At 44.7% G+C, this 17,127-nt stretch overlaps 1 protein-coding gene across 1 annotated transcript; it reads right to left on the reverse strand.

The window, feature by feature from the left end:
• Nucleotides 1-15,409: 15,409 nt before the first annotated feature.
• LOC147959202 (uncharacterized) lies at nucleotides 15,410-16,672 on the reverse strand. Its single transcript, XM_087532550.1, has one exon. The coding sequence runs from the start codon at nucleotides 16,670-16,672 to the stop codon at nucleotides 15,410-15,412; it is 1,263 nt and encodes a 420-aa protein (XP_087388676.1).
• Between the last annotated feature and the right edge of the window lie 455 nt (nucleotides 16,673-17,127).

The raw sequence follows: 17,127 nt of genomic DNA on the forward strand, positions 1-17,127 counted from the left end.
GGAGTCCTCGCTTCCTTTGTCATGTTCACATTTAAAATAGGCTCACCCATAGGCCTGTATAAGAAAGCACAAGAAGCCCAAACACTTCACGGTTGAGATTACTGATCTAAACTTGCTAAAAAATTCTGAAAATAAAAATATAGCTAAAAAACTTTACGTGATCTAAAGCTACCTCTTCGTGAGATCCCAAATTCCCAATATTTCCTTGTGGTGGGTTGTTAGAGAATCCCCTATACATAAACATTACGTGATCTAAAACTACCTCTTCGTGAGATCCCAAATTCCCAATATTTCCTTGTGATCGGTTGGTAGAGAATCCCCTATAAATACGAAGCTTTTCACGGCATAGATCATATACTTCCACCCCACGCCTCCCACCCCACGCCGCCCATACCTAGCCTTCCATGACTACACCGAATTACCACCCCATGCCGCCCAAAGTAGCTCCCAGGTCGGTGAAGCCGACGGAGCCGTCATCTTCAAAGCCTGCGTTGGCGAATCCTGAGATGAAAGACAAGGGCACGTCAGAGAAGCTGACGAAATAGAAGGGCACGTCGGAGAAGCCGGCGAATCAAAAGATGAAAGCGAACGGCAATGGAGCCGGTCGCCATCGAGAGAATCCTCCAGTAACGATCGAGATCCTTGTATTGTGTATACACCCTCCTTCCCAAGTCTGCATGCAATCCCATTATTTACGGCGCACTTCTTTTTGATCTCGTTTAGTTACAACCATAACGAACTATCCCTATTTTACCGAAGGGAGATTGGTGTGTCTAGAAAGGCTTGCACGAATCTTAGCATAAAATCAATGACATAGGACTTAGATAAGCAATACTTAGAGCACATCTACATGTGCTTTAGCAAAACTTAAGGGAGATCGTGGATACCTTCCTCTCTTAGTTTTTAGTCGTGAATGCCTCTCTCTGTAATGAAACTTGCGCTAATTTTCGTGCTGGAAAGTTCTACGTGCAACGATATGGAAAGGAAGGACTAGTAATTCAACTTTGTTTAAAACCAGCAACTGAATCAACAAAATAATCGTAGTACTCCTAAGTGCCTGATCAAATACGCAGTAGAAATAATACAAAGTAGTTTTGTACGTAAGTTGCACGCCTCACTTATTTGGCATTGAGAACATCAAATGTATGTACTATATTAAATTTTAGGTTGACGAGAAATAAAGGAGAAAACTAAAGAGAAAGATGGACAGTGGGATCACATGTTACATTCCTAGTATGGTGATTATCTATAAACTATTGATCTTGTGATCATGTATGCAATTATTTTCGTAAGCGTGACGCCTGAAACTTTAGTAGTGTACATAGAACAAAGTCTGCTCTTTGTACTAAAAATATATACTATTATCAGTCAATTTGCGGACAGAGATAGCATGTTTTTCTATGTCTGGTGTTCATTATATGGCCTAGAAGCTCTATAATTTCATGCAGCAATGTAGAGCACAATTTTGGTATTGGCATAGATTACATCTAGTCGGTTCTATGCGTGTTTAAATGAATACCATACAGAATCTAATCACACTATTTGTACATTCAGGGAACTCTGGTTGCTTCATTGCTGCAATACGAGAAGTTCATAAAAGATTTAAATGCACAGAAACTGACGTACATCAAGTTGATTGGACTAGGTGAACTTCTCAAGACTCCCGGCATGAGAATGAGACGTCTACTATGCCAGGCCATCGCTTATTCATATGATGCAGAGCAGGATGCCTTTATAATTAATGGGAGACCATGTAGGATCACACTAAAAGATGTGGAGCATATAACAGGCCTGCCCTGCATGGGGAAGAATCAAGTCTCTTCAAATCACAACGATACTTTGGAGTTGTGAAAGGAACTGAAAGACCCCAATGACACAAAAGTAACTTTGAAAGGATTGCTAGCCAAGATGAAAGGCAACAGCACACCTAATTTTGTAAGGCCATTTGTCCTGTACACCATAGGCAAATATGTATGCCCGACAACACAACAGTATGTGGACAACAGATACCTTGGGATTGTTAGAAACGTTGAGACAATAAAGAGCACCAATTTTGGACAGCTTACACTTGACCATCTTATGACTAGCGTCAGGAAATTTGTAAATGGTGGAGCAAATCTGGAGGGAAACCTACCATTGCTACAAGTAATACAATCATTATTAACATACAATACATTTAATTTTATGGAAAATTTTCTAAGCTGTTTTTGTTGTAATGCAGACGTGGTACTACGAGAAGTGGAGGGTGCACCAATTGGACTCTACCATCTCGTATGCATCAAGGTTATGGCCGCTGATCCAAAACTGGAGTGACGAGAAGGCACAGAAGGTTGACAACATAATCAACAAAAAATATATAGGGGTTGGAGAGGTAAAGTGTTAGTATTGTGTGCCTGGATTATCTACCATATGTTTTGAATGATACTAACGACACTAACATACAGTATGTCGATGACCTGCTGCGGCCTTTCAATCCGCCACCAGTTGGGACGCCGGTCAAACCAAAGACTGACGGTTAGGTAAATGATGAACATCAGAAACAAATATATATTGTAACTTTGCAAGTACAATCGAAGTCATATGCTTCTAACTGCTTGTAATTTGTAGGATAAGGCACTCATGGGCCGTGTATTGGCTGATTTGAAAGAAGTTGCCTCCATTGTGCGGGAAGCCAGTGCACAACAATTTGATAGGATGAGAACCCTTGAAAAAAAATGGACGAGTGCCTTAGGCGTACACTTGCGAACGGCAGACGCACGGACGACCTCATCACAGAATTCAATGTAAGTATACCATTATGAGTTTCTATAAATATCTTTACTATCAATACTCTCCACACTAACACATTTGTTTTAAAGATCCACCGCTATGGAATATTTGATGTTGATCGCCCAGGAGTAGAGGACATACAACTATCTGACCTGGGAGTACCTGTGGACCCAATGGAGGTCCCAGGAGAGAATACTACTCACCAGCAAAAACAAAAAAAACACGGAGGTCATTGCCAAAGGCATTTTTGCTAAGGGAATACAAAAAGATAACATGGATGCCCCCATGAAGAACGTAGCTGAAGATTTGCAGCCTGCTCCTAGTTTGCAATCGCGAAAGCATTCAAAAACCACCACAGGCCTTGAAGCTTTCATGGTGATACACATTTCACATCTAACTAATTTTGTTTTAAGTTAATGAAGATTCGTAGCTAACAAGTGCTTTATTTCGAATCACAGGATCCTCTGAATTTGAGGCACACTGAGAATGTGCGAAAGGCTGAAGAAAGAAGAGATCAAGATGATGAAGATGTCAGTATTGAGGTGGGGGAGAGGCAGGTACCATAAGCAAACACCGGTCTGCCAAGGCTAAGGCAATAAGGGAGCCGGAAGAGACACATGTTTTCCGAGTTGATGAGGACAACTATGATGATTCTTTAGCAAAGCAGCGACAAGATAGCGTGGTTGATTCCATGCTACCAACTCATACGAGCATCCGGAAAAGAGTGGCATCTTCATTATTGTGCAATGAAGATTATGTTCTCTACGATAGTGATAAGAAGAGAAAGAGAAACAGGACTCCATCGGAGTCTACCAACGATTCCAAGGACACAAAGAATACAAAGAGGAAAAACCGTGCAAGCATTTTTAAAGATACAGACACAGGTGCTTCGAGGCTGGAGACCGACCTTCAGAAGTTTCGACAGAATCACGTGGCCGAAATTGTCAACACCTTAGATGTTGATAAACAATTGGTGGTAATTGATGACATTGTTCTTCTACAGAAGCATTTGCAATGCCTCACCATGACAGATGGAATTTTAGATGACAAATGGTTCGGTGACGAAGTAAGATATTTGCCAAATTATTTTGTCAATTTTCTTTTGCATAGTACAATTAACGTGAATTTTGTTTTAGTTGGTTGATGTTGTGATTCAGATCATGCGTGATGATCATCCTGAGGACATAAGGGACGAGCAACTGGTTTACATTGAGAGGGTGGCCGGCGTCGCTATGCTCGAAAGAGATGGTAAGGTAGAGAACTGCCACGAGGCCGCTTTGGCGGGCAGGCATGGAACAACAAAAGGAGACAACTACCTCAAATATGATCTGGTACCATCTAACCATGACATAAACACATTTATTTTTGTAATCATTATGCATGTTGATGTAATCATCTTTGCTGTCCAGGTTTTTCTACCTACGAACATGGCGAACACCCACTGGTTCCTTGTGGCCGTAAACCCCAGAAGGAGGGAGATTCAGATTCTTGATTCTCTTTTCAGCTACGTAGTAACACAAGTGGTTCACGTGGTGAGATTTTAAACATCTTTCAATATAACACAGCATTTAGCATCATACCTAACCTTGAACCGTGAGCAACTTCTCATACCATGGACTTTGGCAGATACGTGGGGTGGAAGCACATCTGAGAGCATCGCTGCGAATCAATGGACCACAAAGCCATGCATGGCAAGACATTAACGTGACCCAATGGACAGTAAAGCATGTTCCTGTGCCAAGACAAGATGACAAGTCAGTCAACAGTATTAGCTTCTCAATATGTTTTGAATTTTTAATACGTGAAATGGTGCTAACAGAATTAATTGTTGTAGTTCTTCTTGTGCACTCTACATGCTGAAGAATATCGAATTCTTTACGGGAGAAGATCTTACGCTACGTTATGACCAAGTACGTAGAGTAACACCTAAAATTCTGTCAATTTTGTAAGCATATGGAACGATACTAACATATCCTCCCATGCAGGCATACATTGACAATTATAGAAGAGAGCTGCCTGTTGCCCTTCTTACTTCGCCCTACAACAAATTGAAGTCCATGAAAAGGCTGAAGACGTACATTTCTAGCCTATCGGATGCAGCTGCGATTGAAGATCATGAAGATGCAAGCAGTTAGTCTAGCAGTGGTTGATTCTTAGATCTGGAGTGTACACTTGGTTATGAAGCGGTAGAGTAGGGTGTGGTTTGGTTTTAGTCCCGAAGAAGGTTTCCTAGCCATGTTCATAGTCCAGTACGGATTAATCAAATTGTAATATTTCACAGTACTGGTTCCAAATACTATTCTTGAAATAAATTTGGTCTGCATGGGACACGCTGAAACATATATTTGCCTTTTACAACCAGAACTTTTGAAGCTTTTTTTAACATTGCTAGTTAGAAGTTTCAGAAAAATTTCAGTTAGTGCTGAAATATTTTGGCTGAAAGGCAAATATTGCAGTGAGTGCTGAAATGAATGAAGTTCAGTTATTTCATCGAAATCTCACCAAAGTGAAAACCATGGTGTCGTGCCATCTTGAGAAGCAACAGAAATGATTCAGCGTTATTAACAAAATTTGGTCTCACAGATACGAGGAAAAAAGGTATGATTTTGAACATGCAAGATCGGATGGGCAATAAAATAACTTCACAAGAGAGCCAAATACTATTCTTGAAGAAGGTTTCCTAGCCATGTTCATAGTCCAGTGCAGATTAATCAAGTTGTAATATTTCACAGTACTGGTTCCAAATACTATTCTTGAAATAAATTTGGTCTGCATGTGAGATGCTCAAACATATATTTGCTTTTTTCAACCAGAACTTTTGAAGCTTAGGAAGGTTAACTGAATTCTTAAATTTATATTTAAGTGTCGTCGGAGTCTGGACAAGATTCAGAACAATTACATCGCTAGTTAGAAGTTTCAGAATTTTTTAAACATCGCTAGGTAGAAGTTTCGGAATTCTTTTAACATCGCTAGATAGAAGTTTTAGAAAAATTTCAGCGAGTGCTGAAATATTTTGGCATCGCTAGTTAGAAGGTTCAGATTTTTTTAACATCGCTAGTTAGAAGTTTCAGAAAAAATTTCAGCGAGTGTTGAAATATTTTGGCCGAAATTCAGTGAGGCTGAAATATTTTCGCTGATTTTCAAAGAAACGGGAACGATATATTTTTGATGATCGTGATTCTCTGGAGACCTACGTGTTGTTACGCAACTTACCTTGGTTTTTTTAAACCATAACTTACCTTTGCTAAACTCTCCACGCCCCCCTAATATTCAACCAGGTGGGTCCCCTCCCTTGATTTCTCCAACCAAAGAAATCTATACGTAGATATATGTCCGGGTTGTTACGATCCCTATAAAATAGGGATCCTTTGAAACCTCGTAGATCATAGTTCGTCCTTCTGCGCCGCCCAAACCAGCAAGACAGAAGGACGGAGCAACCCAGGAATCCAGCAAGACCGAACGACGGAGCCAAACATGGATCCTCTGGTAAATCCCCACGATCTCAGCCACTGCTATTTTTCGTGCCACGATCTTCCTCGCATGATCTCTTGCTGCGACCCCACTTGTTGTTTGCATATTCATGTAACTCCGCACATTTTTAAACAAATTAAGTTGGGGGGCGTTAGGGGAGGGCGCTAGGATTTATTTCCTACCAGATTGGCAGTTCATTGATTAATTCCAGGCTAAATCTTAGCGTCTGGTCTTGTCGATGCCAATTAGTGCAGCGGGCGCTTGCCTTCTTTTTTTCCTTCTGCACGAGTCATGGAAGGCATCGATGGCCCATATTTTAATTCCATACTACTGACCATGATTAGCGCCTAGAGTTGAGGAGACCACAGTTGGATAGTTTTTTATTTTCCATTGTTTATTTTATTTCAGATAAGTGCCTTGCAATGGAGATTATCTTAGATGACCGTTCAAACGTAACCAAGCTGAATCACATGATAGTATTTGCACATACATGGAACTCAGCATGCTTGTACCTCATGCAGTAGCGTAGAGCACAATTTTTATGTTGGTATATATAAGCTGTATTCGTCTGTATGAGTGTTTAAATTGTATACCATGCTCTAATCACACTTGCACATCCATTGAACCCAGGATGCTTCTTTGCCGCCATATGAGGAGTTCATAAACGGATTAAACACGCAGCAAAGGATGTACATCCAGTTGATAGGACTGGGTGGACTTCTCAAGACACCTAGCATCAAAATTAGACCTGTACTCTGCCTAGCCATCGCTAATTCATATGATGCAGAGCAGGATGCCTTTATCATCAATGGGAGACCATGTAGGATCACATTAGAAGATGTAGCACATATAACAGGCATGCCCTGCCATGGGGAGAAGCACGTCCCTTCAAATCTTGATGATAATATGGAGTTGTGGAAGAAACTGAAAGACCGTAATGACACCAAAATAACTTTCAAAGGATTGCTAGCCAAGATGAAAGTCGACAGCACACCAAATTTTGTCAGGCCATTTGTGTTGTACACCATAGGCAAATATGTATGCCGAACAAAAGAGGAGTATGTGGATAACAAATATATTGGGATTGTTAGAAACGTTGAGACGATAAAGGGCACAAATCTTGGACAGCTAACGCTTGACTATCTTATGGATAGCGTGAAGAATTTTGTAAATGGCGAGGCAATTCTGAAGGGGAATCTACCACTACTGCAGGTAATTCGTAGTAGTACAATTATCAGTTACCTAACATACATTACGTAATGTACGGGAATGTTTGTAAACTGCTTTTGTTGTCATGCAGACATGGTACAACAAAGAAGTTCAGAGTGCACCAATTGGACTCTAGCATCTCGTATGAATCAAGGTTAAGGCCGCTGATCCAGAACTGGAGCGAGGAGAAGGCAAATAAGGTTGACAATATAATCCAGAATAATTATCTGGGAGTTGGAGAGGTAAAATGTCAGCACATTGCCTGGATTATGTAACATATATATTTTCTAAATCATACTAACGACACTAAACTGCAGTATGTTGAGGACCTGATGAGGCCTTTCATTCCAGCACGAGATGGTACGCTGGCCAAACCGAAGACTGGCGCTCAGGTAAATGAGTTACATAAGGCACAAATATATAGTGTAACATTCCAACTAGTATGAAGTTATATGATTCTAACTGTTTCAAAGTCTCAGATTAAGGTACTCATCGGACGTGTATTGACTGATTTGCAAGAAGTTGCCTCCCTCGTGCGGGAGTCCGGTACAGAACAAAACCATAGGATGTGCACCCTTAAAAAGAAAATGGATGAGTGCCTTAGGCTTATCCGTACAAATGGCAAGCTCACGAAGGACCTCATCAAAGAATTGAAGGTAAGCCTAGAATTATGAGATTAGTATATATAATTGGAAATTTACGTGTACACGTTTTTTTCTAATTTAGTTTACTATCAAAACACCCTAGACTAACATGTATCTTTTAAAGAAAAAACATGATGGAATATTTCCGGGAGTGGACGACATACATCTATCTGACCTCGGGGCACCTTCACACCCAATGGAGGCCTCTGTTGAGAATGCTGAGCAGGCTTTTGACCAGGGGAAACAAAAGGATGTCACGGAGGTCGATGCTAAGCACGATTGTAAGCAGGGAATAAAAAATGATGACATGGAGCCCCCCATGAAGAACCTTGATGAAGATTTTGACATACGCATGTTAACTTAATTATGAAACAATCATTGTCGTTTCAGAAATAACATTTGATCTTCCACGTACAGGATGAAGCATTCGAAAGAGCAGCTGCAAATATCAAACAGGATCTCAGTGGTATTCATAAGCTTTTGAAAGAGGTGGATGATATCCAAGGAGCTCCTAGTTTTGATAACCAAATGCATTCCAAAGCCACCACAAGCCTTGAAGATTTCCAGGTGATGCACATTTTACCTATAATTGAGCAAGAATCTGCTAAAGGCTAACACACGGTTTATTTCGTCGGACAGAATCCGTTCAACAGACGGAGTAAGCAGCACTCTGTGAAGGCTACGGGATCGCGAGATCCTGAGGAGCCCCGTGCCTTCACAGATGATGACAGCCATGATGAATCCTTTGAAAAGCAGCAACAAGTAAGTGTGGTTGGATCGACGCCACCAAATCATGGGGGCGAAAAGAAAAGGGTGGTATTGCAATTATTTAAGGATGACGAGGATGCTTCGTACGACACTGAGAAGAAAAAAAGGAAAAAAAAGACTCCATCAGAGTGTACAAATGATTCCGAGGACATGAACAGTAAAAAGAGGAAAATCGGCTCTAGCAACTTAAAAAAGAGGTCAGAAGTTCCTGAAACCCAGAGGGACCAGCTAGACATGGTTCGACAGGATTTCGTGGCGTCACTGATCAACACTACAAATCATGAAAAACAAATGGTGTTAGTTGATGACATTGTCGTGCTATCAAAGCATTTGTAATGCCTCACCCATAAAGATGAATCTGAAGATGGCGCATGGTTGGGTGACGAAGTAAGATAGTATTTCACAATTTTGTTTATGAAGTTTCATTTTTGTACAATACAATTAACTTTATTATTGTTGTAGGTGGTTGATGCTGCGATCCAGCTCATGCGTAATGATCAACCAATTGACACAAGGGACGGCCAACTGGTTTACATTGAGAGGGTGGCCGGCGTCACTAAGCTCGAAAGAGATGGTAGGATAGAGGAGTGCTACGAGGACGCTTTGGTAGGCATTCCTGGAACAACACAAGGAACCACCTACCTGAAACATGATATGGTATATTAAGCTGACGTAGAACAGATTTTTTATTACTATGCACGTTGATCTAATTATCTATGCACTCCAGGCTTTCCTACCTACGAAAAGTTTATACACCCACTGGTTCCTTGTGGTCGTAAACCCCATAAGGAAGGAGATTCAGGTTCTTGATTCACTTTTCCACTGTATGATACCCAAAGATGTAAATAACGTGGTGAGAATTTCAACATATTTAACTATAAGAAAGGATTTAACATCGTATGTAAGTATTAGTCATAGGCAACTTCTCACCCCATTGGGATTGCAGGTATGTGGGATGGAAGCACATCTGAGAGCAGAGATGCGAGTCAATGGGATTGAAAGCAATGCATGGGAAGACATTAACGTGACGCAATGGCCAGTACGGAATATTAATGTGCCAAAATCCGATGAGGCGTCAGTCAACAATATTAGCTTTTGTTTTTGTTTTACATTGTTAATATCTGAAATGCTGATCTAACAACATAAAATGTTGTAGTTCTTGTAGTGCACTGTACATGCTGAAGAACATCGAATTATTTATGGGAGTAAAACTAAGGTTGCAATATGATGAAGTATGTAAAGTAACACCTCAATTTTTGTCATTTTCTGAAACATATGGAACGATACTAACATATCCTCGCATGCAGGCCTACATCGACAAATTCAGAAGAGAGCTACCTGTTGTGCTTGTCGATTCACCCTACAACAAAATGAAATACGGGACTAGGTTCAGGTAGTACCATGCTAGGCAATCGGATGCAGCTGCAGTTAAGACGACGAGGATGCAAGCAGTTAGTCCAGCATTGTGGTTCATTCTTACATGTGGAGTGTACACTTGGCCATAAAGCGATAGAGTAAGGTGTGGTTGGGTTTTAGTCCCGAAGAAGGTTTCCTAGCCGTGCTATTAGTCCATTGCACATGAGTCAAGTTGTAAAACTTCAATAATATTGGTTACTATATTTTGCTTGAAATAAATTTGGTCTCTACGGGATCTCGTAGAAATCTATATTTGCTTTTTACTACCATGTGACAATAATGGTGCCTGGGGCAACCCTAGAAGAATAATGGATTATGATATGTCTATTTTCATACGAGAGAAAAATTTATTAAAGCATGAGCATAGCCTCACAACAGAAGTCAAAAATACTGCCTGATTCAACACGCAATTCCAGCTATGTCTCGTAGGAAGGCCGCAAAGCCAAAAAATAGAGCATAGGATAACAAGAGTAAAAGCACGTACCATAGGGGGCCTCTCCAGGTGCTGCAACGCTGAATTGAAGCGATCACCTACAGGAGCACAGTGGTGTGGACATGGTACATCCATCCTGCCTCAGGGAATCACATAGCATGTTCTGTCATAGCCCTGCAAAACAGAGGAAAAATTACTACTTGTACTAACCTTGTCAAGTGTGTGCATGTAACAAATGTTGGACATAACTAAACACGGAAGAATGAAATGCAACATATGGAAGAATCGAATGCTCATTCCTTTCTCTCTGCTTTTTGCGAGGACCATTACTCTCCCTTTAACAAGGCTAAAACATCATAATAAGACTTAACCGCAATCTTGAAAAGGTGGATATCCCATGTGAATCTAATTTTTCATATAAAGCACATGCCAAGTCTGTTGATCCTAGTCCAGCAATTGCACAAGAAGAAGCGAGCATCATAAATATTGAGCAACATAATCTATGAATTGTTTATAGTACATTCCAAAATTAATAGCTTATCATCTCCATTGATCTCCAAATCTCACCTATCAGCCAAATTGAAAGAATACATGTTGAATGCAACGATTAAACATTCATAGATCAAGCAGTCGGGGGTGGACGAATGGGGTTGGCCGTCGAGGCTGGCGGCCGGCTTCATCTAGTCCCGCAGAAGATGATCCATACCCAACCACCTTGCCATCGGACGAGATGCATGGCCAGATAGAAGCTGCAGCCATGGCTGAGAAATGATATGTAGAGGACGCAAACAACCAATTGGGGTGTGGGAAAGAGGTTGCCTATAACCTTGTGGCTAGAGGCACCCGCATGGAGAACTGGGAGGTGGGATGGCGCCGACTCTTCGCCGGCGGCCGCTGCAGGGAGGGCAGTTGGCCTCCTCTCGTGTTCATTGAAAATGCGGTGCGAGATCGCGAGGGAATTGGGGTGGAGGAAGGGAAGGGCCGCGACGCGCGGCTAGATCCTGTCTGCGACGAGGGAGGGAGGGGCCGCGACGAGCGGCTAGATCCTGCCGGCGAGGATCAAACCCGTAGCGGTGGCGAGGCATAAACCCTAGCGAACGGGATAAATATCGAACCGAAAATAGCCCTCAAATTCATACCGAGAATACCCTCGAAATATTTGGGAGGGAAAAACAGATCAGTTCGAAATATTTTTTCTCCCGAAAATGCCCCTCGGGGTCTGATATAATACACGTGACATCAGTGTATTGCATCGGATCTGGACCGTCGATTTCGCTCCGACGGACGGTCCATATCGTCCAGATGCACTGTAAATTGACTCTAGATGCAATATGAGCTGTTTGGTAATTAGAGTCCACCAGAGCAATTATCTATTGATGTTTATGTACAACTACAAAGATCTATCAGATATGATTGATTAAATATAAGGTCCTAATAATGCTTAGGTACAATTATTAAGATTAGGATTGAGCAGCCAGGGGCTGTTTGGATGACGCCCAGGATGGCCACGCCAAATCAGGGCGAGCCAAAATTTTGGCGAAGGAATCGGCCGCCCGCATCCTGCCCGCGTGGGTGTCGAATCTGAACTACACGACCAAAATATTGGCGTGGCAACGGAAGCTTGGCCATGATCCAAAGATCCACCCATACAGTCAGTCAACGCCAAGATTTTAACGTGGTAACCACCAAACGGCCACTCACAAACCTGGTCGAATCAAATGTAATGTGATGGCTACTATGAAGGTACATGCAAATTATAGGGCGTCGTCTGCATATGTTACGAAAATGTAATGGATTTAAATACAATTATAAATATCAAGCAATAAGTTCACTTAATCATTGAAACATGGTTTCCATTTTCTGAAACTTCTAGCATAATCTTGTATTTTTCAATCATATTACTTTGTATCAAATTATTTGTCTTAGATTTGTCTAGATACGGATGTATCTAACACTACAACGTGTCTAGATACATCCATATCTAGAAAATTTTAAGACAAGTAATTTGAGACGGATGTAGTATTAAAGATGTAATATACACAAATTCGCAATGGTGATCTATCCATAACATCTGCATCGTTTTTCCAAACTTCAAAGAAAATCTCTAAAAGGACTAACTAACTAGAACTAAACTAATCTCATACTCTACCATTTCTCTAAAATATCTTCAAACAAAAATAGAGCGGAATATCATGGGCTAGGAGTAAGCTGAATTGGCAGTAACGTAGTTTACGGGGAAACGTTTGGGCCGGCGGTAATAACTTGATACAGATCTTTTCTCCATTGCTAAGCGTGGCTTTTTTCTTATTGCCAATTCTTTTCTAGACATGCTTTGTCAGTAAACTAAGCCGCTGTTTGCATAGTGAGTAATAACAACCAATTTTAGAAGAAAAAAACTTGTTTTAAGAAGCTTTTATAGAAAACAAGTTTTACTAATAGTTCGGTTAGAAACATGCTTCTATATAATCTTGTTTGTCTCTCAAAAAATGTTTAGGTCAGCTGGGCGTGCATAGAAAAGTCCTTGTCTCAAGAAGTAGCAACAAGGTTGCCATGGACAAAATAAACAAGTTTATACAAAAATGTTTAGTAATCGTTTTTTGTAAACTTGATTTCTGTATATTACGAGAACCGGTTTCAGACTCGACGTAGCTAGACAAAATTAAACAGAAATTTAGTTTATTGTGCTGCTAAACGAGTCCAAGAAAAACAAACTCTCTTAAATACTTGTTATCCTTGCTTAAAAAAATACTCGTTACCCAAACAACCCGAAGGTAGCTTGCATTATCAAGTTCACACATTTTTTTCGCGAATACGCAAGCTGCGTATCTTTGTATTGATAGAAGGAGAATGTGGCATGGGATTACAACGCTTACAAGGCCATGAACGCCGGCGGCATGGTGCACGAGCGTTGGAGCAGACTTGGAACCAAGGGTCTGCTCAGCCCTAAAGTCTAACCTAGTAGCTACTCGCCGGGGATGATGTTAAGCAGCCCTTTGGCGCCTGCCTTTGCCCATAGGCGCGCCTATCCTTAATGGTGCCGGAGACGAGGGTGATGGAGGGAGTGGCTCGGTCGAAGATGCACGCGTTGCGGTGTTTCCAGAGCCACCATGCCGTGAGTATGATGAGGGAGGAGAGGCCCTTTTGCACAGGGGCCGGCGAGCACTCGATGCAGGAAGCCCACCAAGTTTGGAAAGGTGTGTCCGCAGATGGAAGATCGACGGCCATGCGAGCCCAGCCGAGAACCTCGTGCCAAACCTGCCGTGAGAACGAACAGGTCACGAGGAGGTGGTGCATGGACTCGAGCTCCTGATCACAAAGAGCACACGCGTCCTCGTGTGGCAAGCCGTGGCGGGCAAGTCGCTCCGCGGTCCAGCAGCGGTCTTGCATGGCAAGCCAAAGGAAGAATCTGACGCGGAGAGGCGCCCATGGACACCAGGTGAGTCGCCAGTGGGGATCTTCGCAAGCACCAAAGAAGAGTGCCTTGTAGCAGGAGCTCACCGAGTAAGAGGCGGAAGCAGTCCAACGCCAGGAGAGCACGTCCGGCGTGGAGGAAAGCGGTGTGTGCCGCACCAGGCGCCAGAGGTCGACGTATTGCACCATGGCCGCCGGGCCAAGAGCGCCTCGTATGTCTTGGACCCAAGAACGCAGGTGAAGGCCGTCGCGCATGCTGCGGTCCTTGCGAAGGCGGCGCGGGACGAGAGTGTAGACGAGAGGGGTGATCTCAGCCACGGACTTGCCGTTGATCCGGTGGTCAGTCCAAAAGCGACAAGTGTCGCCTGAGCCAAGCTGCCAGCTTGTGGAAGCGCGGAAGATGGCATGTGCGTCGGCGTCGTGGGGGATAGGAAGGTGGCTCCAAGGTCATGAGGGGTCTGTGCGCTGGAGCCATAGCCAGAGGACGCGCAGGGACAGGCCCGTGCGGTAGATGTCGCGTATGCCAAGGCCGCCGAGGGAGATGGGGCGGGACACCCGCTGCCAGTTGACGCGACATTGGCCTCCTTGTGGCCCGCCCAAAGGAATCCGCGGATGATCCGATTCACCTTCTTGATGGCCGTTTTGTTGAAGGCGATGGCCGTGAGGAAATGCGTGGGGATGGCGCAGAGGACGTGCCGCACAAGGGCAAGGCGATCGCCTTGAGAAAGCATGGAGGCTCGCCAGGTGGATAGCTTGCGGCCGAGCTTGTCGATGATTGGCTCCAGACTCGTCGAGCAAGTCTTGCGGATAGCGAGAGGCAGCCCGAGGTAGGTGATGGGGAAATGGGACACAGGGCACTGCATCTCGGAGGTGATCGTGGCAATGTGCTGGTTAGTGCAATGGATCGGGGTTGCTGAGCATTTGTTGAAGTTCGTGTGCAACCCAGAAGCCCTCCCGAAGACTTGGAGTAGGGTGCGCACGGCAGCGATGTCATGACTGTCCGGATGACAAAAAACGACGACGTCGTCCGCGTAGAGAGATATGCTGGATGCCACGTGCCGGGTGGTGAGGCGGTGCAGGAGGCCGGCGTCCACAGCCCGTAGCAGCATAGTATTGAGGACATCGATCACGATCGTGAAAAGCATGTGGGATACCGGATCACCCTGCCTAAGGCCATGGGCATGATCAATCGAGGGGCCTGGGTGACCGTTGATGAGCACCCTCGTCGAGGCCATGGAGAGAAGGATAGAAATCCACTCGCGCCAGCGTGCCCCGAAGCCAAGGTGCATCAAGACCTGGAGGAGAAAAGGCCAGGACACGCTGTCGAAAGCCGCGGGATATCGAGCTTGAGGAGCATATGTGGCGCCTTGAGGTCATGTAGGAGACGGGCCGTTTGCTGCACGAGCATGAAGTTGTCGTGGATGCACCGTCCTCCGATGAAATCACTCTGATTTGTAGAACTCATGGACCGTAGGTGGGGAGCCAGCCGAAGAGAGAGCAACTTCGCGACAAGCTTGGCCAAAATGTGGATGAGACTAATCGGTCGGTAGTCATAAAGTGATCTCGCGTCCGCACGCTTCGGGAGCAAAGTGAGCAAAGCCTCGTTGAGCTTTTGAAAGCTGCGGCCGTTCATGGAGTATAGCTTGTCGAAAGCCTCACGAAAGTCATGTTTGATCGTGTCCCAACAAGCCACAAGGAACTCGGAAGTGAAGCCATCGGGGCCGGGCGTCTTGCCGGCCGGCAGGCTTTTGATGGCGTCCCAAATCTCGTCATCAGTGAAGGGCTCATCAAGCACAAGCAGGTCGAACTGCGGGACTTGAAGAGCATGGAGATCGAGCGTGATATCTCGCTCGGAAGCGGTACTAAGCACCTCAGAGAAGTGGTCGAAGGCGGCGTCAACCATGGCGTCGTGATCGGTGACAGTGTTGGGGCCCACTTGGAGGCTCGTCATGAGGTTGCGCTGCTTACGGTGGGCCGCATGGATTTTGTAGTAAGATAGCGCAGCGTCGTCACTCCGTAGCCAGGAAAGGCGCACCCGCTGCCGCGCGTTCGATCTCTCAAGGGAGGCGAGGCCCAGGTTCGAAGCCTTGAGCCTCCGTCGCAGCCAGGTCTCGAGGTGGGAGAGTGGTCTGTAGTCTTGCGCCGCGTCTAGGAGTGCGATGAGCTCCCGCGCAATCTTGAGCTGTAGGGAAACGTTACCAATCGTGCGTGTACTCCATCGCTGCAGTTGTCTCGCCGTAGCCTTGAGACGTGTCACGATCCTCCGGAAAGGATCGGCGTCAGGCACAGCGGAAGTCCACGCCTCAGAAACCACGTCATGGAAGCCCGGAAGCTTTGGCCAGAATCTCTCGAAGTGGAAGCGTCTAGCCCCGGGTGGCCGCGCCACACAGTCGACTAGGAGCGGGCAGTGGTCCGATGCTGCCGAGGAGAGGCACTGCAGGAGGCAGTGTGGGTGAGCAGACTCCCATCCAGAGGTGCATAGGATGCGGTCGTTGCGGACTAGGGTCGGGTTGTCGCGCTCATTAGACCACGTATAACGGCGGCCGTGCATGTATAAGTCACGAAGCTCCTCATCGGCAATAAATCATCGAAACCTGCTCATGATGCGGTGGTTGAGATTATCATTGCTCTTCTCGGCCGCCGAGAGGATCATGTTGAAGTCACCACCAATGAGCCACGGACCTATGCGGGATTCACGCACGTCGTGCAGCTTGACCAGGAACTCGAGCTTGGCCCCGTCGTCCTGTGGTCCGTAGACCCCGGTGATCCACCAGTGGCCATCGCTAGCCTGGGGGTGACGAGTGCCGTGACATGGTGCGTGCCAACGAGAGGGTTCGAGAGGGAGAGGTCCGATCGTCGCCAGGCAAGCAAGATGCCCCCACGGGTGCCGTTGGCGGGGAGGAAAAAGTAATCCTCAAAGAGTGGACCAAGCGTGTCAAGCACAATGGAACTGGTGATGGTCGCTAGCTTAGTTTCTTGCACACAAACGATGGATGGGGCGGCAGC

The sequence above is a fragment of the Triticum urartu genome, chromosome 7A (assembly GCF_056163025.1).
Source record: "Triticum urartu cultivar PI428250 chromosome 7A, HENAU_Tu73, whole genome shotgun sequence".
Lineage (NCBI taxonomy): Eukaryota > Viridiplantae > Streptophyta > Magnoliopsida > Poales > Poaceae > Triticum > Triticum urartu.